This window comes from Orcinus orca, chromosome 15 (genome assembly GCF_937001465.1).
Source record: "Orcinus orca chromosome 15, mOrcOrc1.1, whole genome shotgun sequence".
NCBI lineage: Eukaryota > Metazoa > Chordata > Mammalia > Artiodactyla > Delphinidae > Orcinus > Orcinus orca.
The window spans coordinates 65,489,105-65,503,884 of NC_064573.1; the positions used below are offsets into that span (position 1 = coordinate 65,489,105).

Genomic DNA, 14,780 nt, shown 5'->3' on the forward strand with positions numbered 1-14,780 from the left:
TAAACAGTAAAAAATAATAATAATAAAATAAATAAAACAGGGCATCTCAACCACGGCATTATCGCCGTTAGGGGCCAGATAAGCCTTTGTTGTGGGGACTGTCCTGTGCATCCTCGGGTGCTGAGCAGCTCCCTGGCTCCTACTCACCAGATGCTAGTAATGACCCCCTTATCATCGCCCTCTGCTCCAGCTATGACAAGTAAAAATGTTTCCAGGTATTACCAATCGTCCCCTAGGAGACAAAATCACCCCTGGTTCTAAAAGAACCAATTTGCTCTCCTACATCAGGTTCAATGAACTGCCAAAAAAAAAAGGACCACTAAGTCTTTGCCAGCACCATAAATACTGAGAAATGCAGCAAGAAGCAGTTTGCAATTACCAGCCACCACCTGCCCCCAACCAGTAAGACTTAGGAATAGATGCTACACCGAAAAATTAAGTTAGAAGCTAACGGAGGGGACTAGACTCAGTTCTCAGGCACAGAAGCCTCTAGGTGCTGCCTCTCTGGTGGGGTCATCTCTCGTCTACTGCCCCTGAGAATTGCCCCACCAGCCTGAGCCAGGAAGTGGTTAAGAATTATCCTCTAAATCAGAAATTGGCAAATATTTTCTGTCAAGGACCAGATGGTAATTATTTTAGGCTTTGTGGGCTATAAAGCCTGTTGAAACTTATACAGTTTCTGTATAAGTGCAAAAGCACAAAAGCAGCCATCAATGATGTAAATGAAGGGGGTGTGGCTTTGTCCTGATAAAACTTTATTGACAAAAGCAGATGGTGGGCCAGATTTGCCCCACCCCTGCTCCATATCGCACAACGTCCATGTTTCAAGAGGCTGCTCAGATGGGACTCCTCTGTTGGTCCAGTGGGTAAGACTCTGCACTCCCAATGCAGGGGGCCCAGGTTCAATCCCTGGTCGGGGAACTAGATCCCACATGCATGCCACAACTAAGAGCCTGCATGCTGCAACTAAACATGCCTCAGTGAAGATCCTGTGTGCCACAACTAAGACCCAGTGCAGCCTATATAAACAAATATTTAAAAAATAAAAAAATAAAAAAGGGGCCACAGAGAAAGGCATTTTGCTCAGATCTTAATACCAGGAAAAGTTATGCTTCTCCCCAACAACTGGTTTGTCTTTATCTCATGACCACTCTGAATCCTGGAACAGATGTTTCCCACTTTTCTTTGGCTACCAGGAAGTGCAGAGCTGAATTTAGCAGGAAACTCTAAGTACGTTATAAGACCTCGTAGGATGTCCTGTCTTATTTTTTCTTTCCTGAATTTCCCCATCTAGTCACATTTTTATTCTGGAGGTTGCATTTATTTCCATAATCCACCCGAAGAAACTTTTTGGAATAAGACCAGTGGGAAAAGACAGACAAAGAGATGGACAGAACCGCCGTTGTCTCACACGGAGAGCTGAAAAGAGCCAATCAGAGGGAGGTGCTTGGTCTGGGATGGGTTTTGTCTTAGGAACCTCATTCAAAACCTTCCTTACAGAAGGACCCCATTAAACCTGTGCAGATGGGACCTTCCAGAGGTGAGTTTAATCTCCTGTCTCCTCTTTGGAGTGGGCTAGATTTAGTGACCTGCTTCCAGAGTATAGAAAGGGGAAACAGCAGCTTCACAGTGGAGACAGCTGGCAAGTACCACGTCACCAAGCGATGACGGTTCACGTCACCAATGATGTTGTGTGGACCTTGTGGACCTCCATGGGATGTGATGAGATGGGTATTTCACCTCTGAGGATTCTTTTCAAAAACCTATAACTCCCGTCTCGCCATGAGAAAAACATCAAACCAACCCAGATTTGGAGACTTTCTACAGGATATCTGGCCAGGACTCCTCCAGACCATCAAGGTCATTAAAAAAAAAAAAAAAAAACCAACCCAAATAACAAGAAAAGACTGAGAAAATGTCACAGACCAGAGGAGACTGGGGAGACATGGCAGCTAAATGCAACATGGTGCCCCGGATTGGACCCTGGAACAGAGAGGACGTTCACAGAAAAACCAGTGAAATCCAAATAAAGTTTGGCATTTAGTTAATTAAACAAACAAACCAACAACCCTCAGCAGCAACACCAACCCCTTCTCCTCCCACCTTCCCACACGCCCAAAGCTGTGGGAGAAGCTGAGGGAGGGGGCTTTCCCAAGGACGCCTCTGAGATGAGCATCAACCACAACACGTGCCCGCATGGCCCCCAACCCCATGCCTGTCAGAGCCCTGCTTGCTCCTGCTGGAGGACAACCAGCCACCAGGACACAGCAGGACCCGCCAGCCCAGCCCTCAACTGTGCATTGAGGCCAGTGTCCCACCTGGAGACGAGGTGGGTTAAGCAGGGCTCCTGGCCTCCAGCCACCCAGCACCATCCGGGCACAGAGAGGCCTCGTAAAAGCACTCATGACGGAATCCCATACACCTTGCAGAGCTGGAGGATAACCCCAGCCCCACAGCCAGGATGTTTTCCAAGGTTTATATCATCAGAGAAGGAAGGAATATCACCCCTCATCAAAACCCTCCCCTGAAGTTTGCGATTGACATGTACACACTGTTATATTTAAAATAGATAACCAACAAGGACCTATTGTATAGCACAGGGAACTCTGCTCAATATTATGTAACAACCTAAATGGGAAAAGAATTTGAAAAAGAATAGATACATGTATATGTATAACTGAATCACTTTGCTGTTCACCTGAAAGTAACACAACATTGTTAATCGGCTATACTTCAATATAAAATAAAATGTTAAATAAACAAACAAAAAAACCCCCCAAAAAACAAACTTCCCCTGCCGTCATGGTGCTCACCCTCTGGGGGTGAGGAGGGGGGAACAGACATCAAACAAGCAACAACCACAGGGTGTCGTGTTCATCCCTGTATCTCCCACGGCACTCAGCACAGCTCAATTTAATTTCATGTCAGTACAGAGCGCTCCCTTACTACATCTTACACGGGATCATTTTTTTTTTTAATGGTGGGTAACATAAACTCCTCATCTCTGTTTGCTGTTTCCAATTCCAGAAACTTATCCACTTCTGTTCTTCCGGTGAATGCCACCACGTGAACCTGTGTGGAGTATTATAGGATGTATAAAACAATTCTCTCCCGCTCTGTTGATTTATCTTAGGTTAAGTTCTAATCTAAGTCTGAAGCTTTTCACAAGAGGGTCTATTGTTAGAAAGTAAAAGGTTAAAAACTCCAACCGGAGTCTGTTTTAAACCACAAGGGCAGGTTGCCTCCTACGGATGGTGATTGCTGGATTAGGACTCAGAGGCCCCAACGGGGACCTGCCCAGGGTCGCGCTTTCACTGGGAAGAGCCCAGCACAGACCCAAGATGCCCTCTGGCCTCCCAAGAAAGGGAAGACACCAGTGTGAACTACAGAACAGTGGAGGGGCTCTGCCACTTGCTAGTTCCGGGCCCTTTAACCAGGCAACATATTTAAGCCTCGGTTTCTTCATCTGGAAAATGGGGTGATAGTACATGTACCTCATGGACTCACAGGCTGTTTGCAAAGCCCTTTGCACAGTAGCTGGCGGAGCAGGTCCTCAATCCATGTTGGTTTTCTCACTTCCATCAAATAAGGGTTCCTAAACCTTTGCCCCGAACCTCCCACGTCCGTCCTCCTGAGCCTGCTCTGCTCTGCACAAACCCTCTCCTCCCTTTCAAATCTCTGTGACCAGGTCAATCACATATACTCAGGGGCCTCAATAAAGGGCAGGGAGCCCAGGTTCTCTTCACCAAGATCTGTCAGCACAGCAATGACCGATGCTAATTATGGGGTGGGGGTAGTGAATCAAGCATCTTGGTCTTGATTTAAATCCCAGCTCAACCCTGTACTGTGTGAAGCACAAGTTCTTTGGCCCTCAATTTCTCCATCTGTAGAACTGGGATAAAACTTCTGCTTAACTCATAGGCTATGCTGTGAGGATGAGATGAAATAATACTATGAGCCTGGCACATAGTAAGTGAAGAGTTTTAAGGCTTGGAAGCCCCTTGAGATGGGTCCAAACCCTTTATGTGACATGCGAGTTCAGGACAGTCCAGAGGCAAGCTGCCCAGGGACGCACACCCTCAGTCTATGACAAAGCACATGCCTGGTAGTAAATGCTTGCTCTGTTTTTCACTACTTCCTGCCGCACTGCTATAAATTTATTTGCTTGTACTAGGAAGAAAAAAATAAGAGTTCTGTCCTTAAGTCAGCATGTATCATGTTGCTTATGTCATATGGCCAAAAACAACTAAATAGGAAGATGCTGCCCCGTGGCCAAGAGTCAGTGGCAACACATGACAAAGACGGGAACACATTAAGCCACACGTGCCAGCATGTTTTCTGACGTTAATCTCCTCATCCCCCTGTGTCACCACAAACACCAAGAAAGGAAATGCACCTCTGAGACTGAATTCAGTTTCAACTGCCCCTCAAACTCGGCTTCGGCCCAATTCCACGCGTTCAGAGCCGAGCTGAAGGCCAGGTCGCGGCTTCTGCGACGGACAGGCATGCACGGGCCTCGGGGCCCTGGGGTTGGACTGACCTGCGGGTAGAAGGTGGACGATGCTGTGCGTGGGCTGCGAACAAACTCCATAAAGAAGGCCCCGTCCTGAGGTCAGAGCGGCAGGAAGCGGCAGCAGGTGCGAGGGGGCGGAGGGACGGAACGTGGCCCAGCAGCGAACCATCGGGGAAGGAGGGGGGGACGAGAGCAAAAAACAAAAACAAGGAGGGAAGGAGAGAAAGAAGGGCACATGAGGGGAAAGGGAAAAAAAAAAGAGAGGGAGAGAGAGAGAGAAAGAGAGAGAGATCCACCCAGGAGGAAAATATCCAAATGCGAAGCATTAGCAGAAACTCACACCTTCCTGGGCAGAATATCCCAGTGGGGTGGGAGTCAGCACCTGGGGGAGAAGGTGTGTCCAAGCGCCTCAGATCTCATCAGAGCCTGGCTTGGCTGCTTGCATCCTCCCACATAGCTCTGAACATCCTCAGACCTATGCCGAAGGGAGGAGAAGGCCGCAGGGCAGCTTGCAGAGGGGGGCATGGGGCAGGATTGGGGGGCAGCGTCCTGGCCTCCCGCCTGGCTGGGTGACCAGCAGGCCTCTGGGAGACGCACGGAGGCCTGACGTTTGCGTTTCCGCCTGTAACATGGCAGCCAGATGGGAGAAGAGGATACACTGCAGGAAAAGTTCTTTTTTTTTTTTTTAAATTTTCTATATAGATCATATATTGAAAGTGATGATATTTTGGATACATTATGCAGGAAAAGTTCTTGTTTAATTTTCTGAGCAACGTGGGAACACAGGAGCAGCAATACCTTCTCCCCCACTGGTTGTGTAACAAAATCATATGCAGTCCCCGGGAGGGGAACCTGAAGCAGCCTTCCCCTCCCCACCCTATTCTTGTGGGGTTCAAGCTGCCGTGTACTTGAAACATAAATGACAGAGAGAACTTTTCCAAAGACCCACTCCCTCCCTCTTTCTTAAGGTCAAGAAGTGTCCTCTTGTCCCTTCAAAATCTTTTTACTTTTTATGCTTTATTATCACTGAAATTCGGAAATGCCACTTGATACACCTGAAGGTCCCTGCTTTCCTAAAACTTTTTAAATTCTAAAAGTAGAATCACTGAAGTATTTCGGTGTCCATTTTACCAGGACTGCTGCCACGCCCATCAGCCACTACGAGCTCAAGTAACGAGCTGAGGAAACACATGTCTGCGGAGATGCACACTCGGGTACCCTCTACACATCCTGACACAGCTGCTGCCTGGAGAGTGCTGGGCCATCTCCTAACACCTCTTTTTCTCCTGGACCACTTGGGAATCTACACCCAGCAGACCGATGGCTATCCACATGGATTTCAGTGTCCAGCTGGAAGATGAAGGGAGTGTTCTAGACCACGATCTCCTATTTGGCTGTTGGTGTATTTTAACCATAATGCTTGTGGTTCTGTAATTTCTGTACTTGTCAGTACTGTCCCCCGCACTGTTTCTAATCCTCAAAGACGGCAGTGGGTGGACGTAACAGCTAGTGAACAGCACACAGGCACTTGTGTGTTCTCACGTTCTATTTGCGTCCCTTCTCTGCCAGAACATACAGAAGCAGAGGTGCTCACGCTGCTGAGATGATGTACCCGTGAGTGAGGACAGGTGAAAAGACTTTCTTCACCAACAGGTCATTCTTGACGCACAGACTATCCTTGGGACCGTACCTAGAGTCACTGCCTTAGAGCTGGGTTTGCGGAAACGACAGCCTACAGCCTAATCCAGTCACCTGGTTATTCCAGCCTGTGAGCTGAGAACCATTAAGATTTTAAATGGTTACAGAAGAGCCCACACAATAGCCTTGATCTTCCCTCTCAGCCCACAAAGCCTAAAATATTTATTGAGGTTTGCTGTCTCTGGCCTATGGATGCCACACACTGCCTGCAGCCTCAGTTGCTACTTTTTCTCAGATTTTAATCCCTCCATCCTAGAAGTCTAATTCTAGGAACTTACCCTGTAGAAACAATCAGAGATGTGATCAAATAATTATATGCAAGGATGTTTGCAGTATTACTTGTAATTGTGATACACTGCAGAATAATTATACAAACTTATGGAATAATTGCCAAAAACTATTTTTAAAAATCTGAAACCACCATTTTTTTAACAAAAAATGAAGTTATAAACAAAGGTCTAATCATATGATGAAATATTATATAGTTATTTTTTAAAATCAAACTTTGGAGAAATAATGACATGGGGAAATTTTCACGATGTGAAAGTAAAATAAATAAATATGCAGATGGATATACAAGTTGACCACAATGTTGAAAAATAAAATCCATCTATTGAATCTCCTTCATTTCCGAGTGAGAGAGACCAGGTAAGAGAATGTGTGGCCAGCTCACCCTGCCACATCAGAACGATATCAGATTCTGAATTTCCAAGGAGAAGGAGTTGGCAGAGACACATCTATTGGTCTTAAAAGCTACAACAAGCCTGACCTGTGGAGCTTTCAGCTCCTCTACTGTACTTGCTATTCCGTATAGAGGCCAAAGCCTCAGGTTTTGGTTTCCGTCTCCCAGGATGCTCCCGTCTGACTACTTCTTAGGAGTCTAAGCAAACTGATGGGAATTTCATTCACCAAAGAGTGAGCTCTCCCAGAAGCTGCTTCAGTCATTTTCTACCTCCCTCCTGCCACCAGGAGGGCTGAAGATGGGGCTGAAGGAAAACCAGAGGCCAGTGTCACAGCTTGAGCCAGATCTCGGATAGATAGCGTTTAGCTTGACTGATTTACATCTGCTTTCATCTAGCAGTTAGCGTCCTTACAACCGTGAGCAGGCAAGTCCCTGCATCAAAATAGCAGTGCTGCAAAGGGTTCCTCCAAATCCTCAGCACACTTAGTCCTGGACTCATGGGCTGCGTGTTACCCTCCATACCGGGTCCCTGAGCGCACACGCCAGCCCCCCCACCGGAGGGGCTCCTTTACCTTTCGCGGGCTGTCCACGTAGGTGGGAGTCATGGCTACGCCGCTGCTCTCGGCTGGGGGGGCGGAGCTCTTGCCCCCATGCACCGCCACCTGCTGTTCTCCCAGGCACCTGAAAGGGGGGAAAACACAGGGCGGTCCTTGCTCAGAGCCCCCTGGGGAAGGACCCATGTTAACCACAAAGAAGCGAAGGCAGCTCTGTTGTTAGCACCTTCGAAACACGCTCTTCCGCTTTGTTAATCCTCAGGCCCTACGTGGTGCCCTTAATTTCATTCATTGTCCTGAACAATCACCAGCTGCCACGGAAAATCAGAAAACAGCTCAATTTTAAAAGCCTCTTGGCAGCACCTGGGCTTATGTATTACTTTGAAAAGGCAAGTGACATGGTTTGAGTGACTCTGTCCATGAACACCATTTTTTTTAACTCTCTGGGAGAAACTTTATCTCAGTTTTTATTAAATATACCAGCAGAAGCACATTCTGAACGTTAGGGCTGCGTTACCATTCCGCATTAACTAAACAGGGTGAAATGTGTCGACTCTTTATACATTTTGAAGATCCATTAATCTTGCAAATGCACACACTTGAGCCCTCCCCACCCCCCAAAAAAATGCCACACACTAATCTAACAGGCATTTATCTCAGACACAAGACAACTATGGTTTTCTTATGACATGTCCTCCCATCTCAGTTCTGGTATCCATAAATGCCTACTTTCACATATATTTTCCTAACTTTTTTTTCCGTACTAAGATAAGCCATGAACTATGGTAACTTAAATGCTACCCCCAAATTAGACTGTTTTAATATACCATTGAATTTTTATTTGGTAAGTTCCAGGAGGCTCACATTACAGTCTAAAGTGCTTCATTGTTACCATAACACACACTTCTCGTGGTGGGAACTTCGAGGCGCCACCCAGACCCTCTGCCGTGGCCCTGCTGACACGGGAACTGGGCATGTTGTCCCCCTCCAGAGACGGCCCAGCTGCAGAGCCCGAGCCCCTCCCTGGGCTGCCTGTGGACAGTGAACCATCACCAAGGGGTGTAAAGGTCTGGCCCTGTTGGTCCAACCCGGCTCATCTCCGAACGTGGCTCTAGCTCCAGGGCTTGAGGGAGTTGCCCGAGGCCGTCACTGGGCTTTCCTGCATCTCAGCTTCTCCCTCTGTCCCCTCCGCCTTCCGCCCCCTCCCTCCCACGGGGGCTGAGCCCACGACTAAATTCTGTCTCCATCCGTTTCCCCGGGAAGCCAATTTGTGACATTTCCCTCATCTTAAAGCCTGACACATCTCTTACTGATGGTGAAGTAACCTCATATCGGAGATTAAAAATCAGTTTCCATAGTAACCTGTTACACTCTCTCTTTTTGGTTTTTGTCATGGAAAATTTTCAAACCCATATGAAAATAAGGAGGATAATGTAATCGAACTCTTATCTACCTGGACCCCAGAATTATTTATTGATAGAACCAATCTTGTTTCATCTATCCCTATCCACCCGATTATTTGGAAGCAAAACTCACACATGCTATTACTTCATCCATAAACACTTCAGTATATATTGTATCTTTAAAAGATTTTAGGACTTCCCTGGGGGCGCAGTGGTTAAGAATCCACCTGCCAATGCAGGGGACACGGGTTCAATCCCTGGTCCAGGAAGACCCCACATGCCAGAGAGCAACTAAGGCCGTGTGCCACAACTACAGAGCCTGCATTCTAGAGCCCGCGAGCCACAACTACTGAAGCCGGTGCACCTAGATCCCGTGCTCTGCAACAAGAGAAGCCACCGCAATGAGAAGCCCACGCACTGCAACTAGAGAAAGCCCGCATGCAGCAACGAAGACCCAACGCAGCCAAATATAATAAATAAATTTTTTTAAAAAAAGATTTTACTGTGTGTTTGTTCAAAACAGGATTCAGTTAAAATCCCTACAATGCAGTCAGTTATGTCTCTCAAGTGTTCTTTAAACTAAAATCTCCACTCATCCCTCCATCTCCCTGCAATTTATTTGTGGAAGAAAGTAGCTCACTCGTCCTGTAAATTTACAGTCTGGATATGCTGATCATATCCCTTTATTGTTTATCGTGTTCCTCTGCGCCCCATACTTCCTGAGCACTAGAAGTTATATTTAGAGGTTTGAGCACATTTAGGTTTGATGGGGCAGTAATTCTTCCTCAGCGTGTTGTGTGCTTCTACATGGAGGCCCACAGCATCTGGCGATGTGAGCGGTCACTGGTGATCTCTGCTAGGTCCGTGAGCGCATCAGAGCCCACATGTGGTAATGTTCCAGCGCTCCTTCTGGACCCATTAGCTGGAATATTGGAGAGAGACACCTCCTGCACCAATCACTTGGGTACTCAGAGGTGTAATTCATATAAGAAAAGCAGACTAAAAGCCTGACTCTGCCTGGTCCACGTACAGTGCAGTCTCTGCACCACATCGTGGTTTGTTCCTCTGGGCCTCATCCGCAAACACACGCTAGGACGCTCTCCTGCGCCTCCTGGGGGCTGTGGCCTAGCCCGTGGCTGGGACGGTGGTGGCAGGAAGCCTCGGTTGCCCCCCAGGGTCCCCTCGTCTGATGCACATGACAACCCCCACGTACTGAGCTGCCATCTACATGCTGACCCGTGGACTAGGAGTCGGGGATTCAGAGACAAGTAGGACCCGTCCTTGCCCTTGGAGGTTCCTTGTCTCACGGCTCAGGAGAGGGGATGTCACAAAAGGACTAGCTGTACTGTGCAAGGCCACATGTGAGAATACGCATGGGGCACGCTGCCTTCTTCCCAGAGGCCGCGACAATTGCCACGTGGGCTCTCTCCCTGCTCTGACTCCCTGACATCAGTTTATCCCCATCTAACAGGAGCCGCAGAGCTGCGGACTGGCACCTGCAGCCCAGACTGCCCACAGCCACGCTCCTGGGGCCTCTGCCTCCCACGAGAGCCTGACAACAGGTGCACGCCTCCAGGTAAAGACCCAGGGGAAATGGAGGAAACAGACACGCGTGGTAAGATGACAGGACTACGGGTGAAACTTCTGAAACTCTTCTTCGTATGGCTATAACAGTTTTCCATAATAAAATTGGATCTGCTTGGTGTAGCAAAACAATAAAGAAAAACACAAAGTAAAAAATGCTGTGTGAGCAAACGTCATGTAAAGGTCTCGCTCCCTCTGCTCGGCCTCTGGCTCTGAGAAATCACACCACATCACCCAGGAGCGGTCATCTGTCCTGCCTCCTGCTGTGGGGTCAGCTGAGCTCCCCACACACACCCAGGGACACTGCCACCCCAAAGTACCCGTCCTCTTCAAGTCTGAGCAGAAAGAGGCTCCTTGGGGTGCACTGAACGATGACTCACTGACACATTAAAATAAGATTCCCCTGCCCCCAACTTCACACCCCTCCCAGCAACATATGTTCCTTGTTCTTTTTTCCAGCAGGAAAGGTCTGTGATTAGCTACAGGGACAACCTGCCAGGTGGAGTTCTGGGGTCTTTCCTTGGTCAGATAAAGGTATTTTCTGGAGGCCCCAGCACCCTCAGTAATGAGCCCGACCTACCCCAGCTCTCCTCCTCTCATCTGCTCCCCTGTCACCATGGCCACGCTCTTCCCTTCTCTCCCCGCATCCCTTCCTCTCCATCCCATCCTCACCCTCTAGCCTCTTCTGCCTCTCGCCTGGACTAGTGAGGCCTCTGCCTCCTGGGCCCACCCACCAGGCCTTCCTGTACACAGGACCCATCTCTGCAAACACCACTTCTGCCAAAGATGCTGAATGAATATTACATGATATTAAGGAACTGCTGTGACTTTTTAGGTAAATTATGGTATTACAGTTTTGCTTTAGGAGTACTTATCTTTCAGAGATGCACACTGAAATATTATAGACAAAGGGGTGTGATGTCTGGGACTTCATAAGCAATAAAAAGGAAGATATGAGCAAGCAGGATATAAATGAAACAAGATTGGCCGTGAGTTGATAATCATTGAAGCTGGGTGATGGGTAAACAGGGATTTAATACATGAGTCTACTTTTTTTTAATCTGTTTGAAATTTTCCATTAAAATAAACTTTCAAAGGGTCGCTCTTGCTATGAGAATGTGTAAGAAGAGCCTGGAATCCGATTTCCCATGCTGTCTTTGCAACTGCATCTCCCACTGGGCCTCGGGCTCACTCATGTTACCTTCTGAAAGCTTAACATATTTGGGCTCCTGTGGGCATGGCACAGACCCCCTCACCAGACAGACACCAGGAAGTACAGCAGGGATCTGATCTGGCTGGAAGGCTGGAGGGGGCAGGGAAGACCTCCCAGAGTAGGTCCCACCTGCTCGTGGCAATGTTTTCTCCTTTTCCCCAAGTCCTCCCCCTACCCCCCATATAAATGCATCCCTTTCTACAAGGACATCTTAAATCCTACCTCCTGTGACGCTGTTCCTGCCTTCCCAAAGCAAGATGTGGTCCCACGGGGGTCCTAAGAGCTGCAGCACCTACTGTTTACAAAGGGACCACACACTCAAATGCCTAGAGAAGCTGGTCAGGTGGCCCTTGTCTGAGGGGCCAAGACAAGTCCAAGAGCAGACGGCGTGCTGGTTCTACAGTAAACCAGGGGCACTAGTCCACCTAAAGTGCCAGCCCGTCGTGGCTGGGCTTGAACGTGGACCCAGTGGTAACTGAGCCTCCACCACTTCGAGCAAAGTTGGATTTTACATATTACCCATAATATAATTTCGTATTACATTATCTATATTTTTTATACAATATAACCATGTTATATATTTTTTCATGTAAGAATTCATTAAGAAATCAAGATTTTTATATGAAATCTTCAAACGAAAAAAATTTGGCTCAAATATTTAAAAAGTATTTTGTGTTTTTAGGGCAATGTTAACTACTCTATAACGGTGGCTACATGTCATTATAAGTTTGTCTAAACCCACAGAATGTGCAACACCGAGAGTGAACCCTGATGTAAATAAACTGTGCTCTTTGGGTGACTACGATGTGTTAATGCAGGTCCATCGATTGTAACAAATGTACCGTTCAGTGAGGGATGTGGATAATGTGCAGGGACAGGGTGTAGATGGGAACTCTCTGTACCTTCCATTCAGTTTTGCCTTGAACCTAAAACTGCCCTAAAAAAGAAAGTCTATTAAAAATACAAAACAAACAAAAGCCCAACCAACCAACAAAAAAACACCTTGTGGACCAAACCAACTGTATCTGTAGTTCAAATCAAGCCCCAGACTGCAAGTTTTTAACTTCTGACCTACTTCATGACATTCGACACTTACCAGGTATTAACCTAGCTTTCTTTTCACATATGTGTCTTTTTGTCAGTTACTGGCTCCTTGGTAGACAGAAGTCACATTTCACCGCACTGGGGCCTGGGGGATGGGAACGAGTCTCTGTCCACCAGGTACTTACTTCTGAGTGGCTTCCATTTCCAGCAGGGCAGACAGAGCTGAGGTTCCCTTCTTCCCAACCGGGGGGCCGGTCGACTCGAGGGAGTGGGTAGGGATGGGCCCAGCCATCTGCAAGCCTTTCATGGCGGCCCCTTTCTAAAGCATAGAGGAGGAGACAGGCCATCAGATGCTGCTGCGTCTGCTGTGCCTCAGGCTCTGGGAGCCCACCAGTGCAGTTGGGGAAGACGGGGTCTCAGGATCAGGAAATGCCAGGAAACGGCTTTTTGCTTGAACTGAAGGTCCCAAATAGCTGTGGACTCAAAACACACTGCCTCCTTGAGGAGGTTTACGTATAGCATCTCATTTTATTCTCAATCAACGGCTCAAGGATTTCCTTGTAAATAACATCACATCTAATTTAAGGAAAAAGAAGCTAAGTCTCAGAGAAGTGAAGTAACTTATCCCAAATCGCACTGCAGCTGGAATTCAAACTCCAGTTAACTGACTTCAAAACCAAGGTTCTGGGCTTCCTTGGTGGCGCAGGGGTTGAGAGTCCACCTGCCGATGCAGGGGACACGGGTTCGTGCCCCGGTCCGGGAGGATCCCACATGCCGCAGAGCGGCTGGGCCCGTGAGCCATGGCCACTGAGCCTGCGTGTCCGGAGCCTGTGCTCCGCAACGGGAGAGGCCACAACAGTGAGAGGCCTGCGTACCGCAAAAAAAAAAAAAAAAACTAAGGTTCTTTCCACTACATAAGCTCTCCCAGAAATGATGCTGTGTACGAGAGGCAGCTGGCCTGGGTTAAAGAACACTGAACTTGAGGTTAAAAACAAAAAATAAAAACACGGCTGATGATGGAACACTACTCAGCAATGGAAAGGAATGAACCGTGGATTTCAGCGACAAGTTGGATGAACCCGAAAGGCATTATGCTGAGTGAAAGAAAGCAGCCTCGAAAGGTTACGTATCGTATGATTTCACTTATAGGACATTTGGAAAAGACAACAGTATAGTGATGGAGGACAGACCAGTGGCTGCCAGGGGTTAGAGATGGGGGACAGTGTGACTCTAAAGGGTAGTGTGAGAGTTTTTTTGCACTGATGGAACTATTCCATGTCCTGATTATGGTGGTGGGGGTGGTTATGTGAATCTATACATTTGTAAAATTCACAGAGCGGTATGTGTACACACACACACACACACACACACACACACACACACACACACACACTCTCTGAATCATCCCAGATCAGCCCTTTATTAGCTCGGTGTCCTCAGACACATCCCATCACCCCCACGAGCCTCAGCGTCCTCACTGGGGAGTGAGTGGTTGAATGAAGGCCCAAGGGTGCAGGAAACACTACAAGTGACATTGCCGCTGTCACCCTCTTGAGCGAGTTTCTATCCAGCAATCCAGCACCAGCAATCCAGTCACATAAGCAGCTGTGCCTGACGCCGGGTCCCCAGTGGGGAGCTCACAAAGGGCTGTATCCTCGGGTCAGATGCGTGGCCCCAGCCCGGTGGCTGGCTGTGTACCCTGCTTCACCCTGCTCTGGAGGAGAACCCACTTCTTTGGACTGAAGATAAACGCTGGGCAGCTGTGGAGTAAAGAAACTGGCCGGCGAGAGGCCTCAGACACAGGAGGAGACGGTCCCTGCATCCCAGACCGGGCCCAGCCCCCAAGGGGTCCGTGGTGCCTCACCCGCATCATGCGATCGGAGCGGTGCCGCCGGCGGATCCGGTTTAGGCCCTCCACGAATCGGATGAAGCCATCCAGGAGCTGCCACTCCTCCTCGTCTGCCCGAGGCCTGTCCCCGTAGATGTCACAGTGGGCCTCCCCCTCTGTGATGCGCTTGGTGGCGGTGACACAGGCTGGCAGCAGCAGGAAGCGGGTCCTCCAGAACTTCAGAGACTCAATTAAGCTACA

At 48.3% G+C, this 14,780-nt stretch overlaps 1 protein-coding gene across 10 annotated transcripts in view; it reads right to left on the reverse strand.

Moving 5' to 3' along the window:
- The window catches only part of DEPDC5 (DEP domain containing 5, GATOR1 subcomplex subunit), a 93,486-nt gene that overhangs the window by 21,219 nt on the left and 57,487 nt on the right, over positions 1 to 14,780 (reverse strand). For 5 of the 10 annotated variants that reach the window (XM_033412802.2, XM_033412801.2, XM_033412807.2 and 2 more), the window contains 4 exons: positions 14,556 to 14,775; positions 12,877 to 13,010; positions 7,466 to 7,574; positions 4,397 to 4,540 (listed from right to left, as the gene is read on the reverse strand). In XM_033412802.2, coding sequence (XP_033268693.1) covers positions 4,397 to 4,540; positions 7,466 to 7,574; positions 12,877 to 13,010; positions 14,556 to 14,775 — 607 coding nt within the window. Of the gene's footprint in view, positions 1 to 4,396; positions 4,607 to 7,465; positions 7,575 to 12,876; positions 13,011 to 14,555; positions 14,776 to 14,780 lie in introns of all 10 variants that reach the window. The other 5 variants (XM_033412805.2, XM_033412806.2, XM_033412808.2 and 2 more) reach the window with 2 other exon arrangements.